At 44.6% G+C, this 14420-nt stretch overlaps 1 protein-coding gene across 1 annotated transcript in view; it reads right to left on the bottom strand.

Moving 5' to 3' along the window:
• Positions 1-13432, bottom strand: part of LOC311374531 (actin-binding protein WASF2-like) — a 17077-nt gene extending 3645 nt beyond the window's left edge. Inside the window, 7 exon segments of the mRNA XM_084490358.1 lie at positions 458-604; positions 3286-3407; positions 7129-7246; positions 9200-9353; positions 11094-11228; positions 11857-12037; positions 13312-13432. Of these exon segments, the coding sequence (XP_084346484.1) occupies positions 458-604; positions 3286-3407; positions 7129-7246; positions 9200-9353; positions 11094-11228; positions 11857-11989 (809 nt within the window). The 5' untranslated portion in view covers positions 11990-12037; positions 13312-13432.
• Positions 13433-14420: the final 988 nt, after the last annotated feature.

Below are 14420 nucleotides of genomic sequence, written 5' to 3' on the forward strand. Positions count from 1 at the left end.
CTACGACGTATAGCTCTGAAGCTACGACGTATAGCTTTGTGCTACTACGTATAGCTCTGTGCTACTACGTATAGCACAGAGCTGCTACGTATAGCTCTGTGCTGCTACGTATAGCTCTGTGCTACTACGTATAGCTCCGTGCTATGACGTATAGCTCCGTGCTACTACGTATAGCTCCGTGCTACGACGTATAGCTCCGTGCTACTACCTATAGCTCTGTGCTACTACGTATAGCTCCGTGCTACGACGTATAGCTCTGAAGCTACGATGTTTAGCTCTGAAGCTACGACGTATAGCTCTGTGCTACATGTTCTTTGATAGCTATGACTGCGGAGCCAAAGTGCTGGCAGAGTGTGTATGTCTCGCGGCCCCATTGCTGCTGCTGTTGTTGTTGTTGTTGTTGATGTTGTTGTTGTTGTTGTTGTTGTTGTGAACCAGGAGGAGGGGGAGGCCTTACCCCATGTCGGGCGGCGGGGGCAGGTCGTCGTCGTACGAGGGGGACATGGGGGAGCCCGGCTCGTAGGGGTAGGAGCTCTGGTCGTCGGGCGTGTAGCCCTCGCCGGAGCCCACGCTGCCGTTGAGGTTCAGCCCGTCCGTGGAGTTCCTGCGGACACGGGGGCCGCCGCCGTCAGTGACAGTAACAGGGGGAAAAAAAAAAACACAACCCAACAGCTTCTCCCCAACAGCCCTCTGTGACCACACCACCACCACCGACGGCGACGGCCACCCGGGGGAACGCGCTACGAACACCCAGCGTTCGTGGAGAAGGGGATTTGAACAGAACTGCCCGGAAACGGGACTCGATTGTAGCGTGACACCAGCTGATTGATGTTCTGCTCTGTTCACACGATGTGTAGGATGTGTACAGTGTGTACAGTGTGTACAGTGTGTAGATTGTGTAGATTGTGATCTCAGTGGTTCTCTTCACCAGACCACGTGTGCTACTAAACTTCTGCTACTTATTTTTTTTACATTGTTACCTTTTTACTTTTTACTTATTTTTACTAGGGCAGTGAAGTAGCGCGTTAATAACACATTACCACAATCTTATTTTAATTTGATTACGTAGGGGGGGGTAATGCCTGACGAGGTGTCCATTATCAGGAATGAAATGGACACCATGAAGGGCATTATCCCGCTTACACCACGGTCACCTGCCAAAGAAAAGAAATGAAGACCGTTCATTTGTATTTTCATGCGTTTCACAATCAAAATATAAAGTTTTTCACAAGCCATCATTTAGTTTCCCCTGGTAACGCCTGAGGGTTTGACTAATACCCGGAACAATCATTACCCTCGCCCTAAGGTTCTTATGCAACGGAAACGTTGTTCACTCCTCCAGTAAATAGGACGGACCTTTAGGTACGACTTGGCAACGGGAGATATTCTAGTCCGCTCAGCTATGAGCCAGAGAGCTAACGTTATGCTAGAAAGATTCAAAGTCAATAACACTGCGTACGGTCGACAAACTGTAAATATAATTTAAACAGCATGTTTAACAACAAGAGCTAACCAGCCATGTCTTTGTCCCCAAATCAATATCAAGATAATACTATAATATAATAATAATAATAACCAGACCATGGTATAATAAAAATGAACGCACATTCTTTTTTTTACAACTGTGATTTTGAAAGGATTTGCCCCCCAGAACCCACTAACCCTTCATATCAGAATTCATTCACTTTTAGTTCCACTTACGTGACATTCAATTACACTCGTGCCCAGTGACGGCTGCTCACGATTCCCAAGTCTGTGGTGCTACTTATTTGGAATTAACTCACACAAGAATGTAATAAAAGCAGAATTCTGATTCTGGGAGCAGCTCATGTTTGTGACCCGATTCCAGAGGCATGGCGGATTTTTGTTGACGGCCTTGTGTGTGACTTAAGTCTGTTATTCAAAGACACTCTCTCGCTACACTGCGAGTCCGTATCCACGCGGAAGAAGAGTCTGGGCTCTGCCGCTCACCGCCGTTGTGTTGGGTCGTTGTGGTTCACACACGACTAAAAAGGAAAGGAGCCCACGTCCGTACTGGTCACAGCTCCCTTCGTCGTTGGTAAAGGGCAGCGCGTGTGGCTTGCTTTGCCCTTGGACCGAACATGACCCCAGACAAAAGAGTCCACCGTATTGTAATCATAAGCAAACACGGCGACACGCATGTTCTCTAACGCAATCTCTACCGCGGTTTGAGTGACTTTTGCTTTTGGATTCCCTTCCTTAAAATCCACGGTTTGCAATATCTTTCCTCCATTGAAATCCTGACCACCAGCAATAACATTTACTTTTGTGATCAATCACAGGTATAATGCGGCTAAAAAGTACCCTGGAAATCCAGAGTTCTCGCGAGAGCACAATTTGAATTTGCTCAGCGAGTCACTCTGGGAACGAGCAATATACTCACTCCCCGATTCCCCCTGGCCCCAGAACATTAACCAATCACATCGGTGTATCTGATATAGGGCGGGGCCAAAAGCGTTGCTGTTTTACCGATCGGATACGGCAAGAGTCTCATGTATTGGTTAGCTCCGCTGGTCTGGATACGTCACCCCTTGTACTCTTCTGATTGGTCGTAGTGGTATCCAATTACGTGCAGTGATATTCTCAAATGCATGCTTGGTGCCGCCCCTCGAGTTGGGCCGTTCTCATCACTCGTTGCCAGACCCTACAGCTCTCTAGACGTGGCTCTGGATCTCCTGGCTAGTTAAAAACGTGAACAACACAACAACCTACTTCCTGTTCGATCATCATCTCCAAACACTGGAGGATGTGTAACTCATCCTGGTCGGTTGCTCTACACATGCGTCGGTTGTGTGTTAAGACATCGGTGTGACTAACGGTGGGTCACCATCGCGACTCCTTTCTACATACCTTATACAGACGCCAGCTCATACGCCACACTTCTCTGCCGCCTATCAGCCAGGAGGAGACGGGGATCGAACCAGCAACCTTCCCGTTCCCCGCCAACCCGCTCTACCTCCTGAGCCAATGCCTCCCAAAAAGGTTACCCCGACTACCGTCCATGTGACTCCGACGTTCACAGTCGGGTGAAAAAAGAAGAAGCTATGGCTCTATAAAAAAGAGGGCTGGAACTTTCCCAGGATTTTATAATTAAACCAAGACCAACGCACACGTGGTCCTTGGAAACCCTGTCCCGGAGCTGAGGGACGCGAGCCCCTGGGGGGGGGGGCCCTGCTGAGCTCAGAGCCCCTGGGGTGGGGGGGGGGGTGGGGTGGGGGGCCCCTGCAGAGCTCAGAGCCCATGTCCCTCCGCACCCAAACTCACGTCAGGTCGTTCTTGGGCACCACAAACTCCTCGCCCATCTTGCGGCGTTCCCACTCGTCCTTCCGGGTCTTGATCTTGCGGGGGTTCAGCGTCCGCGGGTTCAGGTTGTCCTTCTTCTCCTTCTGCTCATGGGGAGGGGGGGGGGACAAAGGAAGAGGGGTCAGATCTTCATGCTGTGCACACGTGTGATTAAGTGACACACGATCACTGACATTCAGGAGGTGCACGTAAATTAGGGCTGGGCAACGATTAAAAGTTTTACATCGCATAGCATTGGTGAGTTACCTCGCGATTAATCACACCTTTAAAGTTCTATTTTAGATCCACTCCAGTTGAAGTTAAATGAGATTATCAAACGGAATGACACCTTATCATTCGTACCAAATGGACTTAATGAGCAAAAGCCGGACCGAGCGATCTTGAGGGAGTTTTATTGACTCACTCAGTGTGGGTTCAATATGACACTTACAGAACACCACCGATTAGGGAATTGGAAACAGGCAGTTCATTAGTACAATTGTACACCAACTGTTACTACAAGTGTAGTTAAATTCAAATAAGTAGCGCCACAGATTTAGGAATTGTGATCAGGCAGTCACTTACTGCAGGGGTAATTGAAAGTAAAGTAAGTGGAACTAAAAACAAAAATGATTTATGATATGAATGTTGACATTCTGTGGGCAAAACCTTTCAAAAAAAAAGTAGAAAAAAAGTAATAATCACGTTAAAGTAAGATTGCGTTAACGCGTAATTAACACGTTAACTTGCCCGGCCCTAAAATAAATGCATCCACCAGACACATGCACGCGTGTTTGAGCAGGTGTGGTGTGTTGTGTTGTATTGTGGTGTGTTGTATTGTAGTGTGTTGTGTTGTATTGTGGTGTGTTGTATTGTAGTGTGTTGTAGTGTGTTGTAGTGTGTTGTAGTGTGTTGTGTTGTGGTGTGTTGTATTGTAGTGTGTTGTATTGTAGTGTGGTGTATTGTAGTGTGTTGTATTGTAGTGTGTTGTATTGTAGTGTGTTGTGTTGTTGTGTGGTGTAGTGTGTTGTATTTTAGTGTGTTGTAGTGTGTTGTATTGTAGTGTGTTGTAATGTAGTGTGTTGTATTGTAGTGTGTGTGGTGTAGTGTGTTGTATTGTAGTGTGATGTATTGTGATGTATTGTAGTGTGTTGTATTGTAGTGTGTTGTGTTGTATTGTAGTGTGTTGTGTTGTATTGTAGTGTGTTGTGTTGTATTGTAGTGCAGTGTGTTGTATTGTAGTGTGTTGTATTGTGTTGTGTTGTATTGTAGTGTGTTGTATTGTGTTGTATTGTAGTGTGTTGTATTGTAGTGTGTTGTATTGTAGTGTGTTGTATTGTAGTGTGTTGTATTGTAGTGTGTTGTATTGTAGTGTGGTGTATTGTAGTGTGGTGTATTGTAGTGTGGTGTATTGTAGTGTGGTGTAGTGTGTTGTGTTGTATTGTAGTGTGGTGTGTTGTATTGTATTGTAGTGCGTTGTAGTCTGTTGTATTGTAGGGTGTTGTATTGTAGTGTGTTTTTTGTAGTGTGTTGTATTGTAGTGTGTTGTATTGTAGTGTGTTGTATTGTAGTGTGGTGTAGTGTGTTGTATTTTAGTGTGTTGTAGTGTGTTGTATTGTAGTGTGTTGTATTGTAGTGTATTGTATTGTATTGTAGTGTGTTGTATTGTAGTGTGTTGTAGTGTGTTGTATTGTAGTGTGTTGTATTGTATTGTGTTGTATTGTAGTGTGTTGTATTGTAGTGTGTTGTATTGTAGTGTGTTGTATTGTAGTGTGTTGTATTGTAGTGTGTTGTATTGTAGTGTGTTGTGTTGTTGTGTGGTGTAGTGTGTTGTATTTTAGTGTGTTGTATTGTAGTGTGGTGTGGTGTGGTGTAGTGTGTTGTATTTTAGTGTGTTGTATTGTAGTGTGTTGTATTGTAGTGTGTTGTATTGTGTTGTATTGTAGTGTGTTGTGTTGTAGTGTGTTGTATTGTAGTGTGTTGTATTGTAGTGTGTTGTATTGTAGTGTGTTGTGTTGTATTGTAGTGCAGTGTGTTGTATTGTATTGTAGTGTGTTGTATTGTAGTGTGTTGTGTTGTGTTGTATTGTAGTGTGTTGTATTGTGTTGTATTGTATTGTAGTGTGTTGTATTGTAGTGTGTTGTATTGTAGTGTGTTGTATTGTAGTGTGTTGTATTGTAGTGTGTTGTATTGTAGTGTGTTGTATTGTAGTGTGTTGTATTGTAGTGTGTTGTATTGTGGTGTGTTGTAGTGTGGTGTGTTGTGTTGTATTGTAGTGTGTTGTATTGTAGTGTGTTGTATTGTAGTGTGGTGTGTTGTGTTGTAGTGTGTTGTATTGGATTGTGTTGTATTGTAGTGTGTTGTATTGTGTTGTATTGTATTGTAGTGTGTTGTATTGTAGTGTGTTGTATTGTAGTGTGTTGTATTGTAGTGTGTTGTATTGTAGTGTGTTGTATTGTAGTGTGTTGTATTGTAGTGTGTTGTATTGTAGTGTGTTGTATTGTAGTGTGTTGTATTGTAGTGTGGTGTGTTGTGTTGTAGTGTGTTGTATTGTAGTGTGTTGTATTGTAGTGTGTTGTATTGTAGTGTGTTGTATTGTAGTGTGTTGTGTTGTAGTGTGTTGTAGTGTGTTGTATTGTAGTGTGTTGTAGTGTGTTGTATTGCAGTGTGTTGTATTGCAGTGTGTTGTATTGTAGTGTATTGTAGTGTGTGGTGTAGTGTAGTGTGTTGTAGTGTGTTGTATTGTAGTGTGTTGTATTGTAATGTGTTGTGTGGTGTAGTGTAGTGTGTTGTATTGTAGTGTGTTGTATTGTAGTGTGTTGTATTGTAGTGTGTTGTATTGTAGTGTGTTGTATTGTAGTGTGTTGTATTGTAGTGTGTTGTATTGTAGTGTGTTGTGTTGTTGTATTGTAGTGTGTTGTATTGTAGTGTGTTGTATGGTAGTGTGGTGTAGTGTGTTGTGTTGTGTTGTATTGCAGTGTGTTGTATTGTAGTGTGTTGTATTGTAGTGTGTTGTATTGTAGTGTGTTGTAGTGTAGTGTGTTGTATTGTAGTGTGTTGTATTGTAGTGTGTTGTTGTGTGGTGTAGTGTGTTGTATTGTAGTGTGTTGTATTGTAGTGTGTTGTATTGTAGTGTGTTGTATTGTAGTGTGTTGTATTGCAGTGTGTTGTATTGCAGTGTGTTGTATTGCAGTGTGTTGTATTGCAGTGTGTTGTATTGCAGTGTGTTGTATTGTAGTGTGTTGTATTGTAGTGTGGTGTAGTGTGTTGTGTTGTATTGTAGTGTGGTGTGTTGTATTGCAGTGTGTTGTATTGTGGTGTGTTGTATTGTGGTGTGTTGTATGGTAGTGTGGTGTAGTGTGTTGTGTTGTATTGTAGTGTGTTGTATTGCAGTGTGTTGTATTGTAGTGTGTTGTATTGTAGTGTGTTGTATTGTAGTGTGTTGTATTGTAGTGTGTTGTATTGTAGTGTGTTGTATGGTAGTGTGGTGTAGTGTGTTGTGTTGTATTGTAGTGTGGTGTGTTGTATTGTGGTGTGTTGTATTGTGGTGTGTTGTATGGTAGTGTGGTGTAGTGTGTTGTGTTGTATTGTAGTGTGGTGTGTTGTATTGCAGTGTGTTGTGTTGCAGTGTGTTGTATGGTAGTGTGTGTGTGTGTGAGGAGGGTCGGACTCACTCTGTGCTTGCGTCTCTCCTTCATGATGTCTTTGGTGTAGTGTGGTGTGTTGTAGTGTAGTGTGTTGTATTGTAGTGTGTTGTGTTGCAGTGTTGTGTTGTGTTGCAGTGTGTTGTATTGTATTGTAGTGTGGGGGGGGGGTAGGACTCACTCTGTGCTTGCGTCTCTCCTTCATGATGTCTTTGGTGTCCTGCAACATCTTCTCCTTCCACAGATCAAAGAAGTACGACGGGTCCGTGTAGAACTTCAACGCCTCCCTGCCGTCGTCCCTGCACACACACACACACACACACACCAATCAACGTGTGTGTGTGCGTGTGCGTGTGTGGTTCACAGATGTCATGAATTAACATGCACTACACAACCTCAGAAGGATCATTTCTCCATGAGGATTCATTCATGATTCACGGTTCAGAGCACAGGTGTGTGTGTGTTCAGGGTTAGGTGTTATTTAAAAAAAAAAAAAAAGGGACACACCGAGGTGTCTGCATCTTCCATTGACTCACACGGTGACCGTGGCTGTGCGCCACGTGAGCGGAATACACTTTTACTCACTCCCCAAAGAAGCGTGGCTCGTTAGCCTCTTGTGTGTGTGTGGACCACTCAGCCTCTTGTGTGTGTGTGGACCACTCAGCCTCTTGTGTGTGTGTGGACCACTCAGCCTCTTGTGTGTGTGTGGACCACTCAGCCTCTGTGTGTGTGTGTGGACCACTCAGCCTCTTGTGTGTGTGTGGACCACTCAGCCTCTTGTGTGTGTGTGGACCACTCAGCCTCTTGTGTGTGTGTGGACCACTCAGCCTCTTGTGTGTGTGTGGACCACTCAGCCTCTTGTGTGTGTGTGGACCACTCAGCCTCTTGTGTGTGTGTGGACCACTCAGCCTCTTGTGTGTGTGTGGACCACTCCGCCTCTTGTGTGTGTGTGGACCACTCAGCCTCTTGTGTGTGTGTGGACCACTCAGCCTCTTGTGTGTGTGTGGACCACTCAGCCTCTTGTGTGTGTGTGGACCACTCAGCCTCTTGTGTGTGTGTGGACCACTCAGCCTCTTGTGTGTGTGTGTGTGGACCACTCCGCCTCTTGTGTGTGTGTGGACCACTCAGCCTCTTCGAGAGCTGATAATACGATTGCGGCAAATCACATAGTAGCCTAATAATAATAATAATGACGCCAAATGATCTGTGTGTTTGCAGACCAACTTCCATCCTGTTGTGTTTTTACTGCCACTCGTTTTGAAAGAGACTATTCCCAATCTTTTGAAAGTGATCTTTTGTAGTGCGTTGCCCTCCGATGAACACGAGCGCGGCTACTGTAACCCGGTGAACTCGCGTGACGGATCTGGATTTGGATCTCAACTTTTTTTTAAGAGTCCTTCAGTCACTTAGATGTAGGACCATGTATACACTTTGTGTATTGGTCCACATTGCAGAGTTTCAGTGAAGCGTATCCTGTCGATAATCTCAACAACGGTCGATAACGTTGACGTTTATTTCTGAATCTGCATTCCTTCTGGTCAATTTCATCGTGCAGAGATACGCATTTTCATTTGATTGCGTTTCCTTTTCTACTACCGTCCGATATTTGCTGCGGTGACATTGAAGCCTCCCATCTGGGATTAATAAAGTTACTAATAAAGTTATTAATAAAGTTATCTTATTCTATGTGTTTCTCTGGTCTGAGGTGCGTGTCTGTCGTGGAAATATTAATCATAACTATAATACACAATTATAAACCTTACATTAACCTTGTTTACATAATTACTAGTCAATCTAAAAGGAACTGTTTACATTCTCCTTGGACCTTAAGATACCACCCTTCCTCTCTCTAACCGAGAGAGGTCAAGGTGGTTCAGACTTACGTTCCCACTGGAGCCACTGAGTCTGATACTGAGGCCAATCCACTGACTTCTTTGTTTGCATTGCAGCCCTCTCTCACAGACTTACAGACATGTCCACTTAGACCCCATAGTGTATTACAAATTAACTTGGCCTCTCCCGCCGATCCTAAATGCTCCAGAATGGTCACTCCCACTTACCTTTGTTAACGGTATACTCCCTACCCCACAATGCAAACGTTTCCCTGTACGAATCGTGTTCACCCTGAACGTATCCTTGGTAACTTTGCTGCCTGTACTTATGTCCCACGATCACGCTCTAATATTAAATCTAATATTTCGCTGGCCGAACGTTTCCCTAAAAAGAAGTTTCTCTCCATCAGCGTCCCGTACCGGTACTGGCTGAGGTTGTTGAGGGGCGGGGGCTCATCGCAGGTCTGGTAGGTGTCCTGGACGGGCATGGGGAGGGACGGCCGCGTGAACATCTGCTGGTCCTGGGTCAGGTTGCTGCGGAACGCCTTACGCTGGGTGATGGCCTGCAGAGACACTGGGGGAGGCAGGGGGGAGACGGGGGGGAGACGGGGGGAGATGGGGGGAGGCGGGGAGGAGACGGGGAGGAGGCGGGGGGGGAGAAGGAGGGAAGACAGGGGGAGAAGGAGGGAGATGGGGAGGAGGCGGGGGGTGGAGGGGGGAGAAGGAGGGAGATGGAGGGAGACGGGGGGATAAAGAGGGAGACGGGGGGATAAAGAGGGAGACGGAGGGAGGCGGGGGGGGTCAGGAGACAAAGGAATATCAAATTAACTTGGGCAGTGCCACGCAGGAAATGTGGTTGTCACAACGGTCAGTGCAGCGTAAAAAGAAGAGGCAAATACTCCAGATGGAAGTATTAGATATGAAATATGAACATCACTGATAGGAGAGATAAGCAATACGAAAATAAATTGGAGCGAGGGTAGATACATTATTAATGTATTAATGGAGGCGAGGGGGAGATGGACTGTTCCGTTCCAGGTGGCAACACCCCTTATGATTTAGGACCATGTTAAAAAAAGACTTATAGTCACTTATAGTATAGTCGTATATAGTATATACTATATATAGTATAGCACTTATAGTCGTCATCGTTTAGTTCTGTGCTTGCTCTGGTTTTCCAGAATGAGGGTTTGACTGTCTGTCTGTGTCTGTGTCTGTGTCTGTGTGTGTGTGTGTGTGTGTGTGTGTGTGGGCTTTGACTTTTGCCCAAAAATCATATTTGAAGTTTGATTGTTTATTAATATTAGAATATATTTGAATATGCATTATTATAAAAAGGGTGGTTTAAATCAAGTGATCTGATTGGTTCCTAACTGTTGTATAATGGGCATATACATAACTGCTATGACGTCCAATCAGTTTGGAGAGTTCTGTATCACACCGCGCCTAACTTTAGCAATAGGCACACGGTGAGTGAACTCGATAGTAGGCTAAATTGCCGGCAAAGGGTTCGAATTATCTTTTCATCTTTAAGGGGGTCTCTATCTCGTAAAAAAAGTTAGCCTTACCATGCGCAAAAGCGCCGGTATTCGTAACCTCTTCTTTAAGTTCTACCTTAACATTTTGCGTGTTTCCCGAAACGTTCTTTGCTACGAATCTCTTTGTACGTCGTTCGTTGGTAAGGTTGGTCTGAAGCGCTCGTAGAACCTTCTTAGCTCTACCGTAGTGATGTTTCAGCTCCTGCAGTCTCCACTACTGTACAGTAACCTTTATCACGTAACCTTTAGCATGTTCATTCCAAGTTCGCATCCATAGCCAATTGAGGCCAAATTAAACGGCATGTTTGAATTGAGGATATTGTCTCGGTTGTTCTTTATTTTGGGCCGTGGGTACAGCAGGCAAGGTCAGCTCGACTCGCTTCCAATAATTTCAAAAACTCGCAACTTCAAAAAATGATTTTATTTATTTTACAATTGAAAAATGAACAAAACTGTCTTCTAAATTCACCTTAAATATGCGACAGATGTAATTAAGGCAACCTGGTCTCACAGGAATCCGTGAGATGAGTCTGTCTACGTCCCGTTTACAAAAAAATAATGCCCATAAAAAGGTTTGAATATTAAGGGCTGCCTAATATTCGTTTGAATATTATACTTTTTTTTTTAAATATTCGAATAACGAAGTTCGGAGTCAAAGCCCTAGTGTGTGTGTGTGTGTGTGTGTGTGTGTGTGTGTGTGTGTGTGTGTGTGTGTGTGTGTGTGTGTGTGTGTGTGTGTGTGTGTGTGTGTGTGTGTGTGTGTGTGTACTGTGTACCTTCCTCCTCCTTGGGGTCCAGTTGGGTGACCTTGACCTGCAGCCGGTCCACCCTCTCGCCCAGCGTGTTCACCCGCAGGGCGAACGCCTCCGCCTGCACAAACAGCTCCCCGAAGATGTCCTCCGCATACTTACCTACACACACACACACACACACACACACACACACACACACACACACACACACACACACACACACACACACAGAAGTTAAGACTAGTGAACACAAATAGCCGAGAGAGAGAGAGAGAGAGACAGAGAGACAGAAGTTAAGGCTAATGTATACAAATAGTCAATAGAGAGACACACACACACACACATTAATAATGTACATTCAGACAGAAGTTAAGGCTAGTGGACACAAATAGGGGGGGAAGAGAGAGAGAGAGAGAGAGAGAGCGAGAGAGAGAGAACATTCAGACAGAAGTTAAGACTAGTGGACACAAATAGAGAGAGAGAGAGAGAGAGAGAGAGAGAGAGAGAGAGAGAGAGAGAGAGAGAGAGAGAGAGAGAGAGAGAGAGAGAGAGAGAGAGAGAGAGAGAGAGAGAGAGAGAGAGAGAGAGAGAGAAGTTAAGGCTAATGAACACAAATAGTCAATAGAGAGAGAGAGACACACACAACACACACAAATCAATAATGTACATTCATACAGAAATGAAGGCTAATGTACACACATAGTAAACACACACACACACACACACACACACACACACACACACACACACACACACACACACACACACAGAGAGAGAGAGAACTCACTGAGGCTCCCGAGCTGCCGGATGATGTTGGCCAGGCTGATGTTGGTGACACACTCCAGCTCGCTGCGCACGCTCTCGGGGAGCGTCTGGCGGCACACATGCCGCGGCTCGATGTTCCGCGTCACCAGGGGCATGGCGGCGCAGAGAGAGAGAGCTGCTTAGTGTTGATTGGCTCCTGGGCCCTGGGAGACACGGACGGACGGACGGACACACGCGCACGCACACACACACACACACACACACACACACACACACACACACACACACACACACACACACACACACACACACACACACACACACACACACGCGGGATCACTTCATGAGGTTTTCAGATAGTGAGAGGTTATTCTGTGGAGAGGAAGGGCCAAAGCCTTCATGTGGCGTGGCGTGGCGTGGCGGGGGGGGGGGGGGGGGGGTGTTCCTCAAACGCACTCATGTGACCTGTCAAGACGCAGACTCACTGAAGACAAACTACTAAAGAAGCAGAACTAACAAGTAACAAGGGCGCTGTTCATTGGGAGTCAGACTTGTCTAAAACCCGCGGTAGACAACAATTACAACAATTTGGAACATTGTCAACGACGTCTGAGTGACAAGCTCAGTGACTCTGACTGATCCGAGGCCTAACTGTGGCATGTATGGCACACAGTGTTCAAAATACGGAGACGCAATAATAGTTGATGTAGACGTGCAGTAGAATTGATTTGCACAAAAACGGGCACACACACACACACACACACACACACGTTTCAATGAATTCGTGCCAGTAGAACCACAGGGACCATTTGTGTGACTCTTTTGTACCCTCTGCCTTTCAATGGGAAGCATGACTGTATAGCAGTACATTGTTCCGCGATCTCCCAAGAGAAGATCAGATCCAAATTTGGTTTTAAACACAGACAAATTCCCATACAGCTTGGCGAAAGTGCACTTTTAGGATAAGGTTTCTATTCGCGGTCTCCTAATTAGACGCTTCAGATTGATACCAGTGAGATCATAGGAAACCCCGCTGGAAGTGCTCCGCGCTGACCGTGTAAGAGCCGATGTGTGTTCTACAATAGGTAGTTATCTATAGACCTCATGGGGATCAAGCTGATTGTAGCCCAACATGTACATATGGTTACGTTATTGTGTCCTACTGTAAGAGCCGTATGACCGTAACCCACGGACCGTACGTCCCGGCGCGTCCACTTCAACATTTTCCTTCAAACGAGTTAGCCTACATTTAACGTTACGAGAAAATACTTTGTTTCATGAGCGATACACACATGGCTCATTGTCTCACTTTTAACATTTTAGCAGGAGGAATGGGTGAATAAAACTTGGGTTCTTCGGCCTTGTCGGAGCAGGAAGTAAGTTGACAGCGCCTCTTGATAGGGCGTAGCGCTCCCTGTGCGCATATCTACACAACAGATGCGGTATAAAAGCGGCCCGGTTAACGCTCCGTACTCACCGTCGGAACGGAGACGTGGAGGATGCGTCCAACAAGTGAAGTTGTTCTTTTATCTCAAGATTCCTACAAGAAATATTTGGCGTTGCCCCTCTCCACGGAGGAACCGAAGACTGAAGAGAAGGGACCAGATTTCCGAACTTCTGATTGGTCCAAGGCTTGGAACGCTACGTGCCTATTGGTTGCTACGCCTGTCACGCAGGTTCCAACGACAGGATATGGGATTTTTTCTTGCGTAAAAATCGCCACTCCACCCTGAATTGGTGTAAACATCTGTGCGTAATTTGCGTATCGCAGGGTGGAGCCAGAAAGCGCATTCTTCACCGCGCTTCAGCGGGTCTCAACTCAACCGAGGAATGTGTTCGCTCAACATTTTTATTTTACCCTTGAATTATTATGTGCAGTCTATGCAACCTTCTTTAGTTACAGTATATGTGTGTAATATAAAGAATTTTGCATAATGTTGAACAAACGGTTGTAATTAATACGGTTGTAATAATTATGATATTGACTTATTTAATATTTTATTCACAATTTAGTTCATACGTGGCGTTGTGTTGTGTTCATTTATTTATTGTTATTTATTGTTAATCGTTTTTTATTTTTAGATATAAATACAATTCAGTCACTCACGCATAGACGCGTAGGCTACGTCATTCACTTTTGCCTCCACAAACACACGCCGTAGTAAAATCACTTTCAAACCTTAAATATATCACTATGAGTGCAAGTTATGCGTTTCAATGAACAACAATTATAATCCAAATAAATAAAACAACCTTCTTTCTTTCAATACAAAATATTTTATTGCAACAAAAAAAGACAACATTCGACTGATTACTTCAAGGACTGCGTGCAAATTCCAAGGACATTCATTAAATCGTTCAATACGTCTTTGTTTGCCTTATAAATTATTCAAAACATCTGCAAGACGTCTTGAGAATAGAAAATTGTGTGATTTTGAGAAAATAATTCAAGGGTTTGGTCGTAACTCTGGAGTTCATTAGAAACATTACAAATAAATCTGGTATTTACGTTGCAACATGAATATCCACTTCTCGATTAAAATAGCACCATCTTAGTTTTTGCGCCATAGTACAAAAGGTTCCAAC

Source organism: Micromesistius poutassou (genome assembly GCF_964030765.1).
Source record: "Micromesistius poutassou genome assembly, contig: SCAFFOLD_926, whole genome shotgun sequence".
Lineage (NCBI taxonomy): Eukaryota > Metazoa > Chordata > Actinopteri > Gadiformes > Gadidae > Micromesistius > Micromesistius poutassou.